Source organism: Eubalaena glacialis, chromosome 1, assembly GCF_028564815.1.
Source record: "Eubalaena glacialis isolate mEubGla1 chromosome 1, mEubGla1.1.hap2.+ XY, whole genome shotgun sequence".
NCBI lineage: Eukaryota > Metazoa > Chordata > Mammalia > Artiodactyla > Balaenidae > Eubalaena > Eubalaena glacialis.
In genome coordinates this window covers 202,310,156-202,328,221 of record NC_083716.1, presented here as the reverse complement: position 1 = coordinate 202,328,221, position 18,066 = coordinate 202,310,156, and the positions used below count along the sequence as shown (strand labels likewise).

The following is an 18,066-nucleotide window of genomic DNA, read 5'->3' as shown; positions in this document are numbered from 1 at the left end:
TACCTTTTAGTCCCTAATAACTAAGGGACTCCATCCCAGAACCTCTCACCCAGACTGTTGTTGTGGTCTCCTAACTTGTTGAACCACTCTAGTCTTTTCTTCCAGTTCATCATACAATCCATTTCCAGAATGATTGTTCTAAAGCACAGCTCTTAGGTAACTCTCTTGCTCAAAAACATGCATGGCTCCCCAACTCTAGAGAGGAGAGTCCAAATCTCTAAACCTGACATTCAAAGCCTTCTAGAATAGGATCCCTGTCTACTTCTCAGCTTACCTCACTTCTCTCAGGCTCCGGCCAAATGAAACTGTTCCTGTGCATGTTCAGTCTTCTGTTCACGTTCTTCTGAGGTGGGAGCCCTCCCTTCCCATTCATCCATCTCTACCTGTTTAAATCCTCTGTAAGCTTCAATATTCGTTTCAAAGGCTACATCTTTCAGGAAGCCAGGTGTGACCTCTTTCTCTTCTTCATGTACTTCTCCTATGGTACTTACCTTACACTCAGGTTGTCTACTTCCTCTTGCACCTTGGTAACTTCATCAAGGGGGAGACTGGCTGTAACATCTCAGTGTCTGAATTTCTTACCCTTAGTAAATTTCCTACATTTAATCAATCTTTGTTGAATTGAATTGAATGTGGTTGTTATCTGAAATGTACCAGATTCATTTTTAAAAAACATATCATTCATTTCTTGTTGGCGGGGTGCTGTGCAGAGAAATAAAGGAAATATGAACTGGGTTGGTGTCCCTGCAAGGAAATACGATGTGACTCTCCTTTTTTGCAAAAGTTCCCATTTTATATTATCTAATGTTTTCCAGTCTCTTGGACTGCTTTCTTCCTGCTGTCTTATCATTTCCCTTTGATATCTGTCACGGAGTGCCCTTGCCATGACACTGGATGGGGAAATTGGAAGGATGCTTCGAAGAAGACTACCCTGACAGGGTCCCTTATAGATTTGCATTCCTTGTAACTTTCCTGGTTTTGTGGGCAGCAGGGGACCCTTCAGGCATCCCAGGCAGAGACTAATGGAGGCCCTGGTCAACCCACTGCCTTAGATTTGAGAGTGGTTTGAGCAGCCAAGGCCAGGAAGGTGAGTCCGTTTTGCACATCTCCATAATCCCCCACCTGGCTCCCTGTGGAGAAGTGGTGAGAGTTTAACTGTTATCTTCCTTTCCAAGGAATGCATGTGGAATTCAAAGAAAAAGGACTACAGAAAGGAAGGAGAGGTTTAAAGGGAAAATCTCATGGGCTTTGGAAAGACTTGATTGGGCAAAAGGTGGCTTTTGAGAGAATACAGGTTCTAACAAATTAGACAAGCCCAATTTGGAGTTTGCCTGAATCATGAATAACTTTATGTGATTGAGTTAATTCATATATCTCATATGTGGTCATTCCATCCCCCTCAAATATAACAATAAATTGTCACCTTCCTGATGAATGCCTTTTATTTCTACACATCGATTTTGTTTTTAAAGGCTGCTTGAATTGCTTTATTTAGCTTCCAATTTCCAGTAATTCTCAAAAGTTATTATTACTCTAGATCGCAAGAGAATATTACTGTAATTAACTTTCTGTCATGTTTTTTCTTTAGGAATACTATTTTACCATTGTCCTTATTATGATAAGGGATGTACATACCAGATATTAATAAAAAGTTGTGTTTGTACAATGCATCCTAAAACTGAGAACTGCTTTCTATATCTGAACAAAGAAATTACACTGAATACACTTATCACCCTGAAAACCATCTTCTGGCCATATATAATTTTTTCCCCACAAAAATCACTAAAGTGGCTTTTATTGATTAGCATTATTAAATCACCCCATTTGTATTTGAAACCACATTAATTCAATATGCTCTAAGATACAGTTATACAAAGAATGTAAATAAAAAACTAAGATAGGAAATAAAACCTCTATAAAAATTTCTCAAAACAAGAAACTGTTGTAGAAGTATATTGTTCTTTTTGTTTCACTAAAATTACATTGATTTAAATACGCTGCACACACCTATTGCATCCAGTGTGCTCTTGCTTAAATTAACTTTTTTTAAAGGTTTACTCCTGAACACTGTTTAATTAACTTAGCTAAAGTTGAGATTTGGTCTCAAGCCATTTCGAACTAGACGGAGTGAAAAAAGATGTGGGGAGTTGGCGGCAGATCCCAATACAAATATGGCATTTGGCAAACTATGTCTGTGCTGTTTTGCTTTGCTTTTCTCTTTATGGTTGTGGCCTATTTTTGAAATGCTATGATTTAAATTCAGTGCCCAAGTGACAAGTCTGACGAAACAGAACTTATTTCCCTGGAGGTTCTGTTGGGGGAAAGGTGGAAGTGTTCCAGGCACTAAAGGAAGTAACCTCAATTTCACCTGGAAACAGTAGTGTCTCGGGGCAGGAGATTTGGGCTATAAAGGAAAGTGGCGCAGGTGCTGAGCCAAATTTGAATCCAGGAACAGAGCAACGTCAAAGAACTAAAAACAGTATCTGTTGTTTCCACTATATCCCTGTAAGTTGTAATCGGGGGGCCCGAGATAAATGGAGATCGGAAAGTTCTCTCCTGAGATGCCTTGGATTGTGGCGATGGTCTTCTAACTGGGTTCTCTAACTCCACTCTCCTCCTCCAATGCTCAACCCACACTTTGGCCAGATTAAGGGTTTGCAAAGACTCTGTGCCGTTTTCTTGCTCAAGACCTCCAGTTCCTGTTTGCCCAGAAGATTAGGTTAAAACTCCTTCTGCTGGCTGCATGGCACAGGGAGATGAGCTCCGTGCTTTGCGACCACCTAGAGGGGTGGGATAAGGAGGGTGGGAGGGAGACGCAAGAGGGAGGGGATATGGGGATATACGTATGCATATAGCTGATTCACTTTGTTATACAGCAGAAACTAACACGACACTGTAAAGCAATTATACTCCAATAAAGATGTTAAAAAAAAAAACAAAAAAACTCCTTCTGCTGGCGTGGAGCTTCCCCTAACCCAGTTTTTTTTTTTTTTTTTTTTCTTTCTAACCTCATCATCTACTATTCTCCAGCATGAAAGATATTCTCCACAGTCTCATTCAAAATCCAGCTTAATACCTATGTCTCCTTTCTGATAACTCAATCCACGCGGACCACCCCCCCCCCACCAAGTTTGAAAGATTGTAGCTATTTGTTTTCTAACTTTTAGCAAGATTGTTTTATTGTTAGTTATTTTGTTAGGAGTGACTGTATCTAGAAATATATATACGTATATCGTCGCTATATGGTGTATACACGCACACATAGAGAATAGATATGGTAGCATTTTCCCTTAGTGAGTTGTTAGGTGTAAATTTCTCCATAGAAAGTTCATTGAAATTGAGGCTGAATTACTGGTTAAGAATTATATATAATATATTCTGTATTAATTGTATTGTATTGTATTTATTGTATTGTATTAACATGACATGTGAGAGAGAGAAAGTACTGAAGTGGGAGAATCTGGAAAACTAAATCCTAGTCTCAATTTTGCCACTAACAGGCAAATCATTCGACCCCCTCACAGCTCCAAACGGGATTAATTTCCTTTATGAGAGAGCATAAAGGAGAGCATAAAGGAAAAGTATAATCATGCTTGTTTATAATAACCTTAAATAGTAAAATTATGATTTCACGTCCCATCCAGTGGACATAAATATGCGGCACAGCTGGATTAGTCAAGAGAGATGATGTATTATTCAGGTGAGTTGCTGTTATTTTGGTTTTATAGATTAGACCCCTGAGTACAGAGAGGTTGTGCAACATTTTTGAGGTTGGCCAGGGTAAAAAAGGCCAAATCAAGCTCAGTGTGATTTTTACTCCCCTTCCTGTATGTAAATGCTTTTTTCCCCAGTGTGATGGGCCCCTCTGCTTTACTGGTGGTGTTGAGTGGGTTATAATCCTAACTTGATTTACATGCTCTGTAATTTTTAAGGAAATCTCCCTGGATCCCTTGTTTTTCCTACTGTAGGATGGATGGACATAAATGCACTTGTCTATGAAAGTTTTTGAGCTTGTTACCTCAAAATCAACACTAATCACTATTTTTATTGAGCATTGGCCCTGTACAGGAGGCACTGCATATATGATGTCATTTCTTAAACACATCTTATAAAATGGCTACAATAGCCCTATTTTGTAGATGAGGAAACTATGGCTAAGATTTAATCCCAAGTCAATCTGATACCAAACATAGGAGGAATCTCCCTCCTATGGCAGAAAAAAAGAGAGAGATCTCAGGTATGTAAAATCAACATTGCTTCCAGATTTCAAGCTAACCGATACTGTTGTTTCGTCATTTCCTTTTACCTAACCTTTTGTGAGTAACTAGTAGCAAAGTTGACATGCCTGGGTTTCATTTTCCCTCAGACCAGCTCTCCTCTGGTGAAGGTGCTAATGAGTGCTCTTAAAAAGCAGAGAAATAGCCAAGGAGGATCTCAGGAAAGGAAGGTGCGACAAAGGATGTGAATTTTCCAAAAACAATAATTGGTTCTTGAATAACTATATCATAGTCAATGCCTATGTGTTATTTTCATTTTGGAAAAGGTCAGATAATTAATTTTTCCACTTTCTGATTAAATATAGTTCTTCTTTCACAATGTTTAAGTATAAAGTTAATAAATAGCTACATATAGGGAAGGTATTACTGATACTTGGAATTTTATGCTTCTTCTGTTTTTAATAATCGGAAATATTATAGACACTCTGCAGCACGGTTTGTAGGAGACATTTTCAGACATGTAGTCTTGCATTAAAAAATGTTTATGAGGACTCAGTATATTTTGTACAGTTCTTAAGGGAAACAGATTTTGATTTTATGATCATCATTGTCTTTCTATGATGGAGTGAACTTCTCCCCAAGTAGAGTGATCTATATTCAGGAAGCGCTCAATGGCATCCTTTCAGTGGATCACACAGCAGGAGCCACATGAGTAGAGCTAACAAGTTCTGTCCATTAAATCTAGTGACTCGAACAAATTTTTATTATCCTTTTGTAAAAATGTAAGCACTGCCTCACGCAAAAACCAGTTGTTACCTAATGAAGTGTTTCAACATGTTCATATACGTTGATGGTTTCATACGGCCAGATTATTGCTGCATCAGCTATTAGCTACTAATAACATGCTCCCATCCTGCTTTAATGACATTCTGTACTCAGAATACTTAAGTGTGGACAGATGTTTAGGAATATCATTTTTCCCTCTTGGCTATTGACTGACTCCCAACACCCACTCCTGATTAGAATGCAAGATGTTTTCTTTTAGACTTGGAGTCTTTAATTACCCAATCTAATCAGAAAAAGACAAGCAACACACCAAGAATTTGGAATGTAATGCGGGAGCATCTTCTTGGACTTCTTACCATGGACTGTATTTCCAGATGCTCAGTGACAGCCTCTATCACTCTGTTTATCTTCCAAAGCCAAAGGGTTAGTAAAGAACACGCAGCTCTGACAAAGAGAAAGTGAAATGCACTATACAGTGGTTTTAGCCAAAATCAAATTGATGGTTTCATTAGGAGATTTTGGAGGGGTGACCCATGACCTCATTGCAGGGCAGGATGGAGTGGATCCTCTAAACCAGCTGTGCTTTCTTCATAGAACCCCTGATGGGCTTTATTCCTAAACCAGTGGCATATCTGATGCCACTAGTAGCACTTTTTAAAAGTGCAGTTGAGGAAATAATTGAATTGGGTTTTGCACATGATGAAAATAATTCTTTAACACCTGGGTTTTAAATATCTTTATTCTTACTTCCTAAAAACCTGGACCCTCAGGAATCAATAGGAAAGGTTTTAAAATTTTTGTTTTGGGGTATAATAATGTTTGTGTTTACTTTTTTTTTTTAAATTACTTAATTAATTTATTTATTTTTGGCTGTGTTGGGTCTTCGTTTCTGTGCGAGGGCTTTCTCTAGTTGCGGCGAGCGGGGCCACTCTTCATCGCGGTGCGCGGGCCTCTCACTATCGCAGCCTCTCTTGTTGCGGAGCCCAGGCTCCAGACGCACAGGCTCAGTAGTTGTGGCTCACGGGCCCAGTTGCTCCGTGGCATGTGGGATCTTCCCAGACCAGGGCTCGAACCCGTGTCCCCTGCATTGGCAGGCAGACTCTCAACCACTGCGCCACCAGGGAAGCCCTGTGTTTACGTATTACTAAGTGCTCTCTCAGAAGCTTAAGTTCTTTTTTATAAATTTATTTATTTATTTTTGGCTGTGTTGGGTCTTCATTTCTGTGCGAGGGCTTTCTCTAGTTGCGGCGAGCGGGGGCCACTCTTCATCTCGGTGCGCGGGCCTCTATCACGGCCTCTCTTGTTGCGGAGCACAGGCTCTAGACGCGCAGGCTCAGTCGTTGTGGCTCACGGGCCCAGTTGCTCCGCGGCATGTGGGATCTTCCCAGACCAGGGCTCGAACCCATGTCCCCTGCATTGGCAGGCAGATTCTCAACCACTGCGCCACCAGGGAAGCCCCTTAAGTTCTTTTATGTCTTGAATAAAGTGGATCCTCCAGCTACCTTATTACACAACCTGAACATTTACTCTTATCTCCCAGGTAACAAATTACCATCTTGCTCCCCCTAGTGGAATTGTAGCTCTACTTCAAAGTTTGAGAACACTGTTATCAGTACATATTTGACTTAGCATCTTATTTTGGGGAATTGGATATTTTCCTAGTTTGTTCTCAAAGACTGAGAATAGAACAGAACAATATTGCATTGAGTGGGCTGATAGGGGATGTGGGTAGCAAAATTGGCTTTTTGCTGATAAATTTTCAGTTCCTAGTGTCAGCAAGGTTGGCTACTTCGTTCATAGTGGCTGCCAAATTCAAGCGGCGTCTGCTCTGCACTTCTGTCTTAGAGGGGTCAAATGTCATCAGCCTGGCAGACAGTCACCTCTAGAAGGCAGCTGTTAACACTCCTGGCAAAGATGGTAGAGTGCTGGGAGTTGGTGATATTGAAAGACAAGGACTGGTCCCATCTGAATGTCGACTCCCACTTGGGCCATTGGTCAAGTAGGCCCAGGAAGTATCCTTCTACCTTCTCGATCTACATGAGGGACTGTGCCAATATCCACAGCACATGGCAGTCATTTCCAGTGTACAGCTGCTAAACATGCTAAAAAAATTCCAGTAATTGAAGCTGAAATTACTGTACATCTCTTCTTAAGAATTTAAGTTTCTTTAGGGAATGATAACCAATGGTTTCACCGCATCAGAATCTCTTTTTCCTGCCACTATTTGTTTTTCACAACTTTGACCCTTGTAATAAATTTGTGTTTATTCAAATTTGCACACAAAGCACTCCTATTTTGTATATGCTAGCGTTGAAATGTGTGAAACTTCTAAAAAATTTTTGTACATGCCAAGGCTTAGGACTCTGTTCTTTTGCAAGTAAGGCCTTTTCAAGGTCAAGGCAAAAGGTGTAAAAGATACAGTGATCGCCAAATTAATAGTCAACAGAATATAAGTACTTGGTACTTATGAGCAAGAATATTGTATTTAGAATATCCCCCCCCGTTTCTTAAAATCATGTAATAGCGACAGTATTTAGAAATATTTTTCAAAATATTTATTCTCAGGGCAAGTGTTTACCTAGGGAAAAATAAAAGAGCAGGATCTGATTAAAATCCCAACAAAAGGGAATGCCAAAGTGTTCTATGGGCATGTTTTATTTGGGAGTGTGGAGAAAAAAAGAAACACTCGTACTGGTTTTTTTTTTTTTTTTTAAAAATACCACTGGCTCAAGAGTTACAGAAATTTAGTTCAAGAACTACATCCATGCAAACACATGGCTTCCGTTCAAGCAAAGCATGTACCTGTGAAGTTCTGGTTTGGAATCTCATAATGCCTGGATTAACAATTGTGAAGACAATGATGTCACAGTGGCCGCACAGCCCAGCTGGGGTGGAGATGTCCATTCAGCAAGACTTCGGGCTTTGGGGAACCGGCAGTTTTCTATTCCACAGGGAGTATGAGGGATTCGTGTGTGAATCAACATGTATCTCTGTGTATACACACATGAATGTAGATACAGATGTGTACATACATGTGCAAATGTAGGCATGTACGTGTGGGTATATTCATATATGTATGTGACTGCAGCTTTGGAAGAGTTACAGCAATGGCTCAGCTTCTTCCCAATGGATGCTAGGAATTCTGGGCGTTGACAATGCTTCCCAAAGCAGCTTTTAGCTGAGGGAAGCTGGGAGGCATTGGGGAAGTGTGCATACCATTCTCTGCTGGGAATTCTCTGCACGGATGATACCCTTCCAACAGTCTCAGAGACCAGGGCTGGGAAGCTCCACATACCACTCCCTGAAGAAAGACTGTGCTGGCATCTTTGTCTGGCAGCATTACAGGATGGCTCTCCTTGGGAACATTCCAGCCATAGCTTGGAACCCTTGTCTTTCTTGAAGGGTGTGAGGACTGAGTATCTTCACGCATTCCTTAGACTCATGAGTGAAGAGAGGCTTTGCTTACCTAGCTCTGTTTCCTTAAAGTGACTAACTAGTGGTGCATTAAACTGGGATGGGTTTGTGTCTCAGAATCTTAACTTCTCAACTGTTGACTGACCACTGTTGACTCAACACTAAAATCTTGTCTGCCTCTGCTTGTCATCCCATTGTTATTGGGGTTTGTTATTTGCTTTCTCTTAAGGTTCAAAAAGGCGGAAAAGTATACACAGGCATTTGACCACAAGCAGAGCAGATAGAGAATTATGAAATAGATACACAAGATTCAATATTTTTGTTGAAATCCTGACTTTGTGTGACTGCCTGTTTTACATGAAATATGGTCCTTGCCATGGGGCAGATAGCTTGGAGACGTGGTTAGCAGGTAGTCAGCAAGTGTGGGAAGGAAGTCCTTGTCTTGGGCAGAGTGCCAGCTGACACCAAACTAGTCAAACTTGCATTCTTTTCAAGACTTCTTTCCTGCTACTTAATTGTTGGCAATTTGAGAAACTATCTTTGAATCATACACCTTGGCAAGAAGGTAGGATTAAGAGAGTATTGGGGACAAAAAAGAGATGCAAATGTCCACTCGCTGGAAACTTCGATGGCAGAGGGAAAACTGTGGACAAATTCCTGGCATATGGAAATATTTATCTGCAATTTAACATTTTTTATATAATGTTTCCTCAGGGAATCTTACTATATTCCTACTGACAATACTTATATTGGTCCCCCCAAATAACAAGGAACACCATCAAAACATGTAAGAGAGGCAACAGGAAGGTAAAAAAGAGAAAAGAAAGTTTGTAGGGAAAATCAGGACTTGGAGTCTCACATAGATTGCACAGGGAGAGGCTGAGGCAGATAATGCTAACCTTGTCACCTTAGGCCAGTGCTCTCCAGTTCCCAAGAACTAAGTGGGTGTTTATTAAAAATCTAGGTTCTCAGATCCCACCCCAGAATCTCCAGGGAAGGGATCTGGGAATACAGTTTTAACAAGCATCTCAGGTGATTCTTACTGTCAGACAAGTTTGAGAAACTGCCATCATCCTATTGCCTACTAGGACTGAAATATTTCCAAAAGTTGTAAGTAAGTGTGTGTGTGTGTTTGTGTGTGTGTGTGTGTGTGTGTTATTGCCAAGGTTTTTAAAGTTTGAAAAAAAATAGTCAAATAGCCTGTATTGGCATCATAAACATTTCTTAGTGAAAACATCTGTTATTTGTGTAGGGTTGTAGAGTTACAGAGGGTTTTCCCATATATTATCTCATTTGTTCCTAATACCAACCGTTTGAAGGGCTGGGCAGCAAAGATCATGTTCGGCCCCAGATTACACATGGGAAGTGGGCACCACATGTAGCTGGCAAGTGGCAGAACTGGCTTTGAACAGGATCCTTTACCATGTGGGCAAGCCCAACACCAACCTCTGAGCCCACACCTTTTCCTCTTTTCCCCCCACACCCTGGTCACCAGGTTGATGGCAGCATTTGTAACATGGATTTGCATACCCACACCTTTGCACACCACGATCCCTCTGCCTACATGTCCTTCCTTCCCTGTCTGCACACTCAAACCCATTCATTAAGGTGCCTTCCATGAAACTTTTCTGGATACTCTTCTCACCCTACCGCCCAAGCAGAGACAGTTTGTCTTTCGGCCGGGTTTCCATCAAGCTTTACAAATCCTTCTACCATATGTTGGGTCTTGTTTAATATAGGTGAGTTCAACGATACCTGCTCAGTAATGCCTCCCTTCTTGCTCCCCACCCCGCCATTGTACCACTTACTTTATTTTTTTAAATTTTTATTTATTTATTTATTTTTTATTCTACTACAGATGACAAACAGAAATGTTAGTGTTGAATAACCACTTACTTTAAATAGATGGGAAGTAGTCACCTCTAAAACATTCAGTGCTTGTTGGCTAAAGCTATGGGAAGCATTCAGGAATGATTTAAAGGGTTGTCCAAACATTGACAAAGAAGTGTTCAGGAGGCCAGAAACGTGGCCATTAACATCCTCTAGGAACAGAATTGTTTAAAGGGACCAGGGAACATTGTCTAATGAGAGATGGCAGAAGGACAGGGGACTCTATGCACAAAAGCATAGATTTGGTAGTTTCCTTGATAGGTAATTTAAGGGCCTTTCAAGGACATCTCCAACTAGGGGTGATTTTCATGTTATGCTCATAGCCCCAGGTTAGATGTGACTGTCTGTCATGGCTTTCAAATCATATTATAGTTAATTCTTTATGCAAATACACCCCCTACTAGACTTCGAGTGAGGGTGAGCCTGAGCCATATTCATCTTTGTCTGCCAATTGATAATTGTTGAATAAACTTTTTGGGGAACATATCTTCTAGCCATCTGCATCTGAATGCAATCCAATTATTTAATTATAGTTCTAATTCAAATTCTCCTGTGTTTACAGCCACCATTGGTCCAAGCAATCTTCAGCGGTGATCCAGAGGAGATACGGATGCTCATCTACAAAACGGAAGATGTGAATGCTCTGGTAGGAGATGCTCTGGCTTTGCCGGCTCAGACCCTCTTAACCTTTTCTGTGCCATGGACCTCTTTGGTGTCTGGTGAAAGCCCTGTCCTGCTTCTCAGAATTCTGTTTTTAAATGCACTAAATAAAATATATAGGGTTCAAATGGAAATCAATTATATTGAAATTCAGTTATCAAATCAAATTTTTCCTATAATAATATATGTGTTTATCAGCACATTTAAACGGCAAGATACAGTAGGAGATCTAATAGTGACCATAATTTAAAAATAGTGGTGAGCCTGATGAATATTTTGTGCTACCTGCTACCACTCTAATGTGGTATGAATGTGATTTCTGCTGACACTACTGAGGTTTGCTGCCCGCATTCATAATGCGAAGAAACGTGGAGTTTCCATTAGAAGTTAGTGAAAATAGAGACAGAAAATGTGTACATCTAGAACCCTTGCCCTACAGCAGGGATTGACAAACTATGCTCTGTCACCTGTTTTCGTACAGACTACCAGCTAAGAATGGTTTTTATTTTTTAAATAGCTGAAAAAAGAATGAAAAAAGAATATTTTGTGACACAGGAAAACTATGAAATTCAAATTCTGATATCTACAAGTAAAGTTTAGTTGGAATACGGGCAGCGCAGCTTTCATACTACAGCAGCAGAGTTGAGTCGCTGTGACAGAGACAGTATGTGGCCTGAAAAGCCAAAAATATTCACTCTCTGGCCCTTTAGAGGGAAATTTTGCTGCCCTCTGCTCTGGAGGGTCCATGAACCTGGGATCAGTGGATGGACTTGGCATTCTGTGTGCACCCTGAAATCGTATGCAATATGTGTGTGCACTTGTGGACATATTTTTTTCTGTGAAAGGGTCAAGGCATTTCATCAAATTCTTAGACGGGTCTATGACCCCCCAAAGATTAAGAACCACTGGATCTGGAAGTTCTTGAAATAAAGAAACCTGCAATGAAGAAAGGTGAAAAGAGTTAGTCAGTCATTTACCCTGTTAATAGTTTTCTAGACCTAGATTAAACAGGCAATTATGTACAGTACATGCTACTAATTTTCTTAATGTAACTCAATTACTTAAATGCTCCAGTCCATCGGGGAGAGGAGTTTTCTTTGAAGTCTCTAGTGTTCGGTAGGCACAACAGAGTCAGACACATCGAGGTAAGAAGAGCTTTGCCACAGGGAAATGAATTCTGTCTGAGGTTGCATCTCTATCCGGTCGGCTGAATGCTTTATTCAGAAAGCGAGTCATTGGTGCAGCCATTGTTCTGTGGCAGTGTAGGTTGCTGTGGCTTTTTGAAAAAGCTTTGGGCCGCTTCTCGCCAGCTGGCACTGAAAACAACGGAGCAATGTGCTGTGACATTTTTGCAAGGTAAGCACAGATGAGGCCAGGGCCAGACTACTTGAGAAGGCAGTTGGGCACTTGTGCAGGGCCTGCGGGGCCCTGTACTTCGGAGAGGAGGCGAGGCAAGGAAGCTGATCATCTATTGTTCTGACATCACCAGAATTTGCCCAGCCTGTTTTGTGGCTTTGCCTGATGATCATGAGCAAACAGGACTTTTGTTCAGTCATACATCCCAAGAAAGGTTGTACTGTCCTCTGAATGGCCTTTATTTCTCCTTAGGAAAGTGACAAACGGCCGCTGGCTGGTAAAGATTAGGGGAGCTTAACTTGAGTTGTCACCTAACTGTGTGACTGAATTAGAGAGGTTTACTCCTGAACACATAGATTCCTAAGTGTCTGATGGCTCAAACATAGGAGAAGGTTGATTCTCTTATGAACAGATTAGAGGGGTGGCTCTTTTCCACATAGAGTCCCAGGTATCAACATGTAGCTTCTAAGGTCACTCAAGGGGTTTGTCTCTAGTCCAACCAGAAGGGAAAAAAGAGTGTGGAGGCAAAGCATGGGAGGATTTTTATGGGTCCGCTTGGCAGTGACTTAATCACTTCCACCCACGTCCCACTGCCCAGAGCTCAGTCACGTGCCAAACTTACCTACAAGGGAGGTTGGGAAATTAGTGTAGCTGTGGCCCCAAAGAGTTAGAGAACAGGGACTTGGGTGAACAATTAGCAGTTTTGGCCACACCAATTTTTGGTCTCAGAGAATTCTAGGGAATACCTCTTACTTGTCTGTACAGTGTCTTGTTCATTCAACAGTTATTTACTGAGTTCGGACCCTGTGTTAGGTGCTAGGGATACAGCAGTGAGAAGATAGCTCTTTCCCTCGTGAGCTTACATCATGGCAGAGAAGGCAACAAATGAGAAATCACACCTTGGTGTATTTCTGAGGGAAAATCCAGGACACTATGTAGGGGCCTAATCATGAGGGACTAATGAGACTACTGAGGAAGTTGATTTGTATTTGTAGCCTGTTGGATGTGTGGCAGCAGAAAAGGGTGGGATAAAGGGAAGGAGAGGAATAAATGAATGAATGAGTGGTTGAATGAGTGAATGAACACACACAAGGGGGGCCTGAGTTCCTTATGTTGATCGTGTGGCTTTTCTGGGTCCACAGCCCCTTTCCTTCACTCTCACCTCTTAAGGCTCCCTCTTCATGTCTCCTGTTCCCTTCTCTCAGGTGAGCACAAAGATCATTTGCTCCCCTACTCTGTTATCAGGTGTGTTGGAGACACTGAGCTGTCCTCTTCATGTCACGATTTTCCTTTGCCAGCACTCCGTAGGGATCAGTCACAGGGACTGTTTGTGGGAGGTGGATTAGGCAGTTTAGGGAAAGTGGTTGTTAATAAAGGGCATAGGGAGATGGAAGATAAATAAGGATTAGAAATCTAAGCCTAGAGTTTCATTTTAAGATAGAAGAGAGGCTGCTCCAGTACATTTCAGTGTCAAGGAAGGGAAATAAATCGTGGAGGAGCCTCTTGTTATTGGGAAGACAGTATTTGTCTTCCCTTCTCACCTTTTGCTTTTCTCTCTTTACCCCTATTTATTCACTCGATTCTTCCTTTCTGCCCTAGGTTCTGACTTTTTTGCCTTCTTTTTTCTTCCCCACCTTTCTGTATCTTTTGATGGGTTGCCTGTTCTTTGGTATAAATACCCTTTGATTAGCTGATCCTGATAGAGGAAGAGTCTCATCCAGCTTTGCCTCTCTGTTTTTCCAAACTTTACTTCCCAGTAGTAGTATTCATGGACCCTATGCATCAACCAAACCAAATTACTCAACCCACTGGTATTTTATTCTTTTCTCACTTCTCCACTGTTCCGATCCCACCTCTCCTTCCAAGCCTACTACTTCCTCTGGTAAGTTGGCCTGATTCTCAACTTCCTTTCTGCTGCCTTCTGTGCCACCTCCCAACTCCCATAGCTCTTTGCACCTCACTGACCACTTTACTTGAGTTATTTATGTCTGTGTTTTACTTTTGAGAAACTATGTGTTTGATGACATGATTGCTGTGTCATTCATTCTCATTTGCTCAGTGGCTCAGTCCAGTCCTTGCAACACTTGCTGAGTGAATGACTAAGCCTGCTTTATTACTTATGTTGAGCCAGTTTGTGGTTGCCTATTTTTCATTTCTGCCAACGAGGACAAGTTGCCAAATAATTCTGGCTTAGTTAGTGGCCCTCAGTTCTCAGTTGTAAGATTGAAAGTTCTCTTCATAAGATTGAAAATCTGTAGATGGATTTGAGGAGCCACTGAAGGATCGGGAAGGGTACTCTGAGTCTTTTTTGTGGTTTCTCTGGCCGGTGGCATGCCAGGGGCTGGAAAGGTGGGAAGACAGTTATATGTTCTGAGAAAGCCATTGAAGTTGACCGAGCTGTAGCTGATAATAGAAAGATTTAAAAGCCTCCATCAGACTAATTAAATTGAGGTGGAGCATGTGAAGTCTAAATGAATGCAGAGAGTCTGAAAGCCAAAATTTGAACTCAATAAAGGCATTTTGGGGATTATGTCCTGACAACATGACATCAACAGACCATTTTACTACGCACCGCACTGAAACAAGGACAGAGACAAATCGGTGCCTGTCAATAGCGAGTGGTGAAGACAGGGAAGGAACCATGCCCAGTGAGGAATGGCTGAAGAAACTGGTGATGTTTTAGACTTGGGAAGGACAGGAGAACTGTCTGAAATAGTTCAAGCACTGTCAAGTTAAAGTGGAGCTCTTCTTATATGTCTCGTGGTTGTAAGCTGCAGAAAATAAGATTTCAGCTCAAAATATAAGAAATAACTTCATAGAGCTGTCTAAAGAAGTAATGAGTTGACTTGACAATTATTAAGTTCCCTGAAAGACCACTAGAGTAGAGATTCTAAAGGTAGCTAGTAGTAGTAACACACATTGCCCCACTCTCCTGTCTTGTGCCCTTGGCTGGCATTGCTAATGGTTCATGACCTCTTTTTCCCCTCTTAGTCTTAAAGGCCTAAATTCCTTCTCAGGACAGCACTATTAAATTGGAATTGGCCTATAAATTGAAATCTTCTTCCCATGCCTGGACTAGGTGTTTACAGTTTAGGATGTTTACAGTCTCTTAAAACTGTGAAAAACTACAATTCTAAGATTTGTAAGTCCCACGTGATAGCAAACCCATGGAGTTTATTTCATTTTTAAAGTATCACTAACAGATAATGAACACACACACACATATACACACACACAAAATCATTGTCATACTAAATAAAATTCGCAATAATTCCTCAGTATCACCTAATATCCAGTGCATATTCAATTTTATTTTGTCCCAATAGTTTATCAGAAATGCCTTTTCACAGTTGGGTCGTCCCTGTGTTGATTATTTTAATGCATCTATTTTATACAAAAAAAAAAAAAAAAAGATTTTTCCAAGCAGTTAATGTTTATTATTTGCCATAATAGGATCTGGCCCAAGTATATTGGTGCATTTTGCTTACTCTCTTCAGTTCCAGGGTAGGAAGGGATGATGTGTGCATCTACTAGAATAAATCTTGAGATGAAAGCTAAGCTTATGTTAGCAAAGTACTTAAAGTGAAAAAAGGGGAGAAAAGCATTAAAGCTGTGGTTCTTGACTACGGGCATTAATTCAGGGGATGGTGGCCTGCTAGTCTCAAGATCCAAGTGAGAAAAAAGAAACTGTATCAACATTGTATGATGAGGGGATTTTTTTCAATAAATAAGACAAATTATCAATAGTAAATTTATAATTTGTTCTCATGTGTGTGTTACTATACCTACAAAAAATACACCATACATAGTTACAAAAAATTTTTTTTATGATTAGAACTTTTAAGATCTACTTTCTTAGCAACTTTCAAATGTGCAATACAGTATTATTAACTATGGTTACCATGCTGTACATTACATCCACATGACTTATTTATTTTATAACTGGAAATTCGCGTTATTTCTTTTAAAAATAGAATATATTTTTTGAATCCATCCAGAAGGCTGCAATCTGACTCTACCTAAAGAACTTTGAGTGATAAATTTAATGTCCTCTCTAAACTTTTCTCAGCTTCATTCTATCATGTCATGAGAACATGAGAAATACAAACTGTAGAGCACGGGCTTTTAAACGTCTAGATTTTTGTGTATTTTCCCTCACCTACATATATCTTACTTGATTTTTTCTTTTTTAATGAGGAATTTGATATGGGGATAAAGACTTGAGGTGTTTTGTTAGCTTAGAGACCTGTACACCCTCTAAATTAGACCTAAATCAGAAACTGCTGGGAGCAAGGAGGCTGCAAGCAAGGGTAGGGGGACAACCCCCAAAGCAAAGTCCCATAAATATAGAAGCACACTGTCACTGGGGGTGATGACCCTCTCAACTCTCACTGAATGTTCCTGCACAAGAATGCAGGCGCAGCGTGGCCCAGACTTAAGTTTTTAAGAGAAAATACAGGAAATCTCTAAATTGTTAAATGTTGGTTCCAAAAAAATGATCCAACATCATTCAGGCCAAAGAAAACACATCTGTGGGCCAAATCCAGCTTGCCGGCCACCGTTTTGCTAACTGTGGATGAGATCGGCAAATATTTAGCAGTTAAGGTTTCTCTGGCCACCTGCATCTGGAAATCTAAAGCGTGGTCCTGAAGCAGAGGGTCCGGGGTTCTGGGGAGAACAGTGACCCGTGTTCTGCAAGCATGGACAGCACTTCTGGCTCCCTGGCCCATGGGTAGGCTGGCAGCCCCTTCACAGCTCTGGGAGGGGTGCTTTTTGTCTTGAGGGTAGGTGCCCATCTCTCAGCGTATGCCAGGCAATACTGTCACCCTGCTCCTTGTTGGACCACTGCCCAGGATGTGGGGCTGTGGTTTGGAAGCCATGACCTATGTCCTGTAGAGAATGATTCATGAACTCCAGACGGCTCTGAGCAAGCTGCAGCGATGTGGCTTCAGGGCATTTACGATGTGTGAAGGCAGGTCTGGTTAGCATCATTCCTAATTGCCCTCCGGGGTGCTTAGCAGCTGAGGCCCCATTTCTCCAGCACTGGCCTTGGAGGCCAGAAAGCCATCCTCCATGAAAGAGAAATCTTATAAGGGTATTTGATGTGCACCCTCCAGATAGTAGAGATGGGTATTTTGGAGCTATGGAAAAATTCCAAGTATAATGGCATTAGTATTATTTTACAGTTGCTAGACATTTTTACAGCACAAAAGAGTCTTGAATTAAAAGATGTACTTTGTAAATAGCTTGAAAACGTGAACATCTCTAGGATAAAGGGTTATGGTTTTCCACGTTAGCTGTTAAGTTTGGGGGAAGGATGAAAATGTGAATAAATGAGCTACATTATTCTCAGATGGAAAGAAGACTCACTTGTTAGAAATTAATGTATAAATTCAGTGCATTTGATTTGGGTGGTAAGACTTGGGTTGGGGAAACTTGACAAGATCATTCTAAACTTTATCCAGAGGAATAAATATATGAGGAAGCTCTTGAAAAAGAAAATCGGTGAGGAGAGAATTTCACCAAATACAGTAAAACAAATTACAAAAGTATAGAAATTAAAACAATGTGTTACTGGCATAGGAATAGACAATCAAATCAGTGAAACAGATATAGTGAGTCCAGAATTAGACTCAAGTGTATATGGTCATTTGGTATAAAATAAAGGAAGCATTTGAAACTACTAGAATGAAATGGATTATTTAATAAATGGTGTTGAGACAACTGGCTGGTAAAAAGCTGA

At 40.8% G+C, this 18,066-nt stretch overlaps 1 protein-coding gene across 3 annotated transcripts in view; it reads left to right on the top strand.

The window, feature by feature from the left end:
* The window catches only part of ANKRD44 (ankyrin repeat domain 44), a 315,633-nt gene that overhangs the window by 107,379 nt on the left and 190,188 nt on the right, over window positions 1-18,066 (top strand). For 2 of the 3 annotated variants that reach the window (XM_061203690.1, XM_061203687.1), the window contains exon 2: window positions 10,870-10,953. In XM_061203690.1, coding sequence (XP_061059673.1) covers window positions 10,870-10,953 — 84 coding nt within the window. Of the gene's footprint in view, window positions 1-10,869; window positions 10,954-18,066 lie in introns of those variants that run through there. The other variant, XM_061203694.1, reaches the window with a different exon arrangement.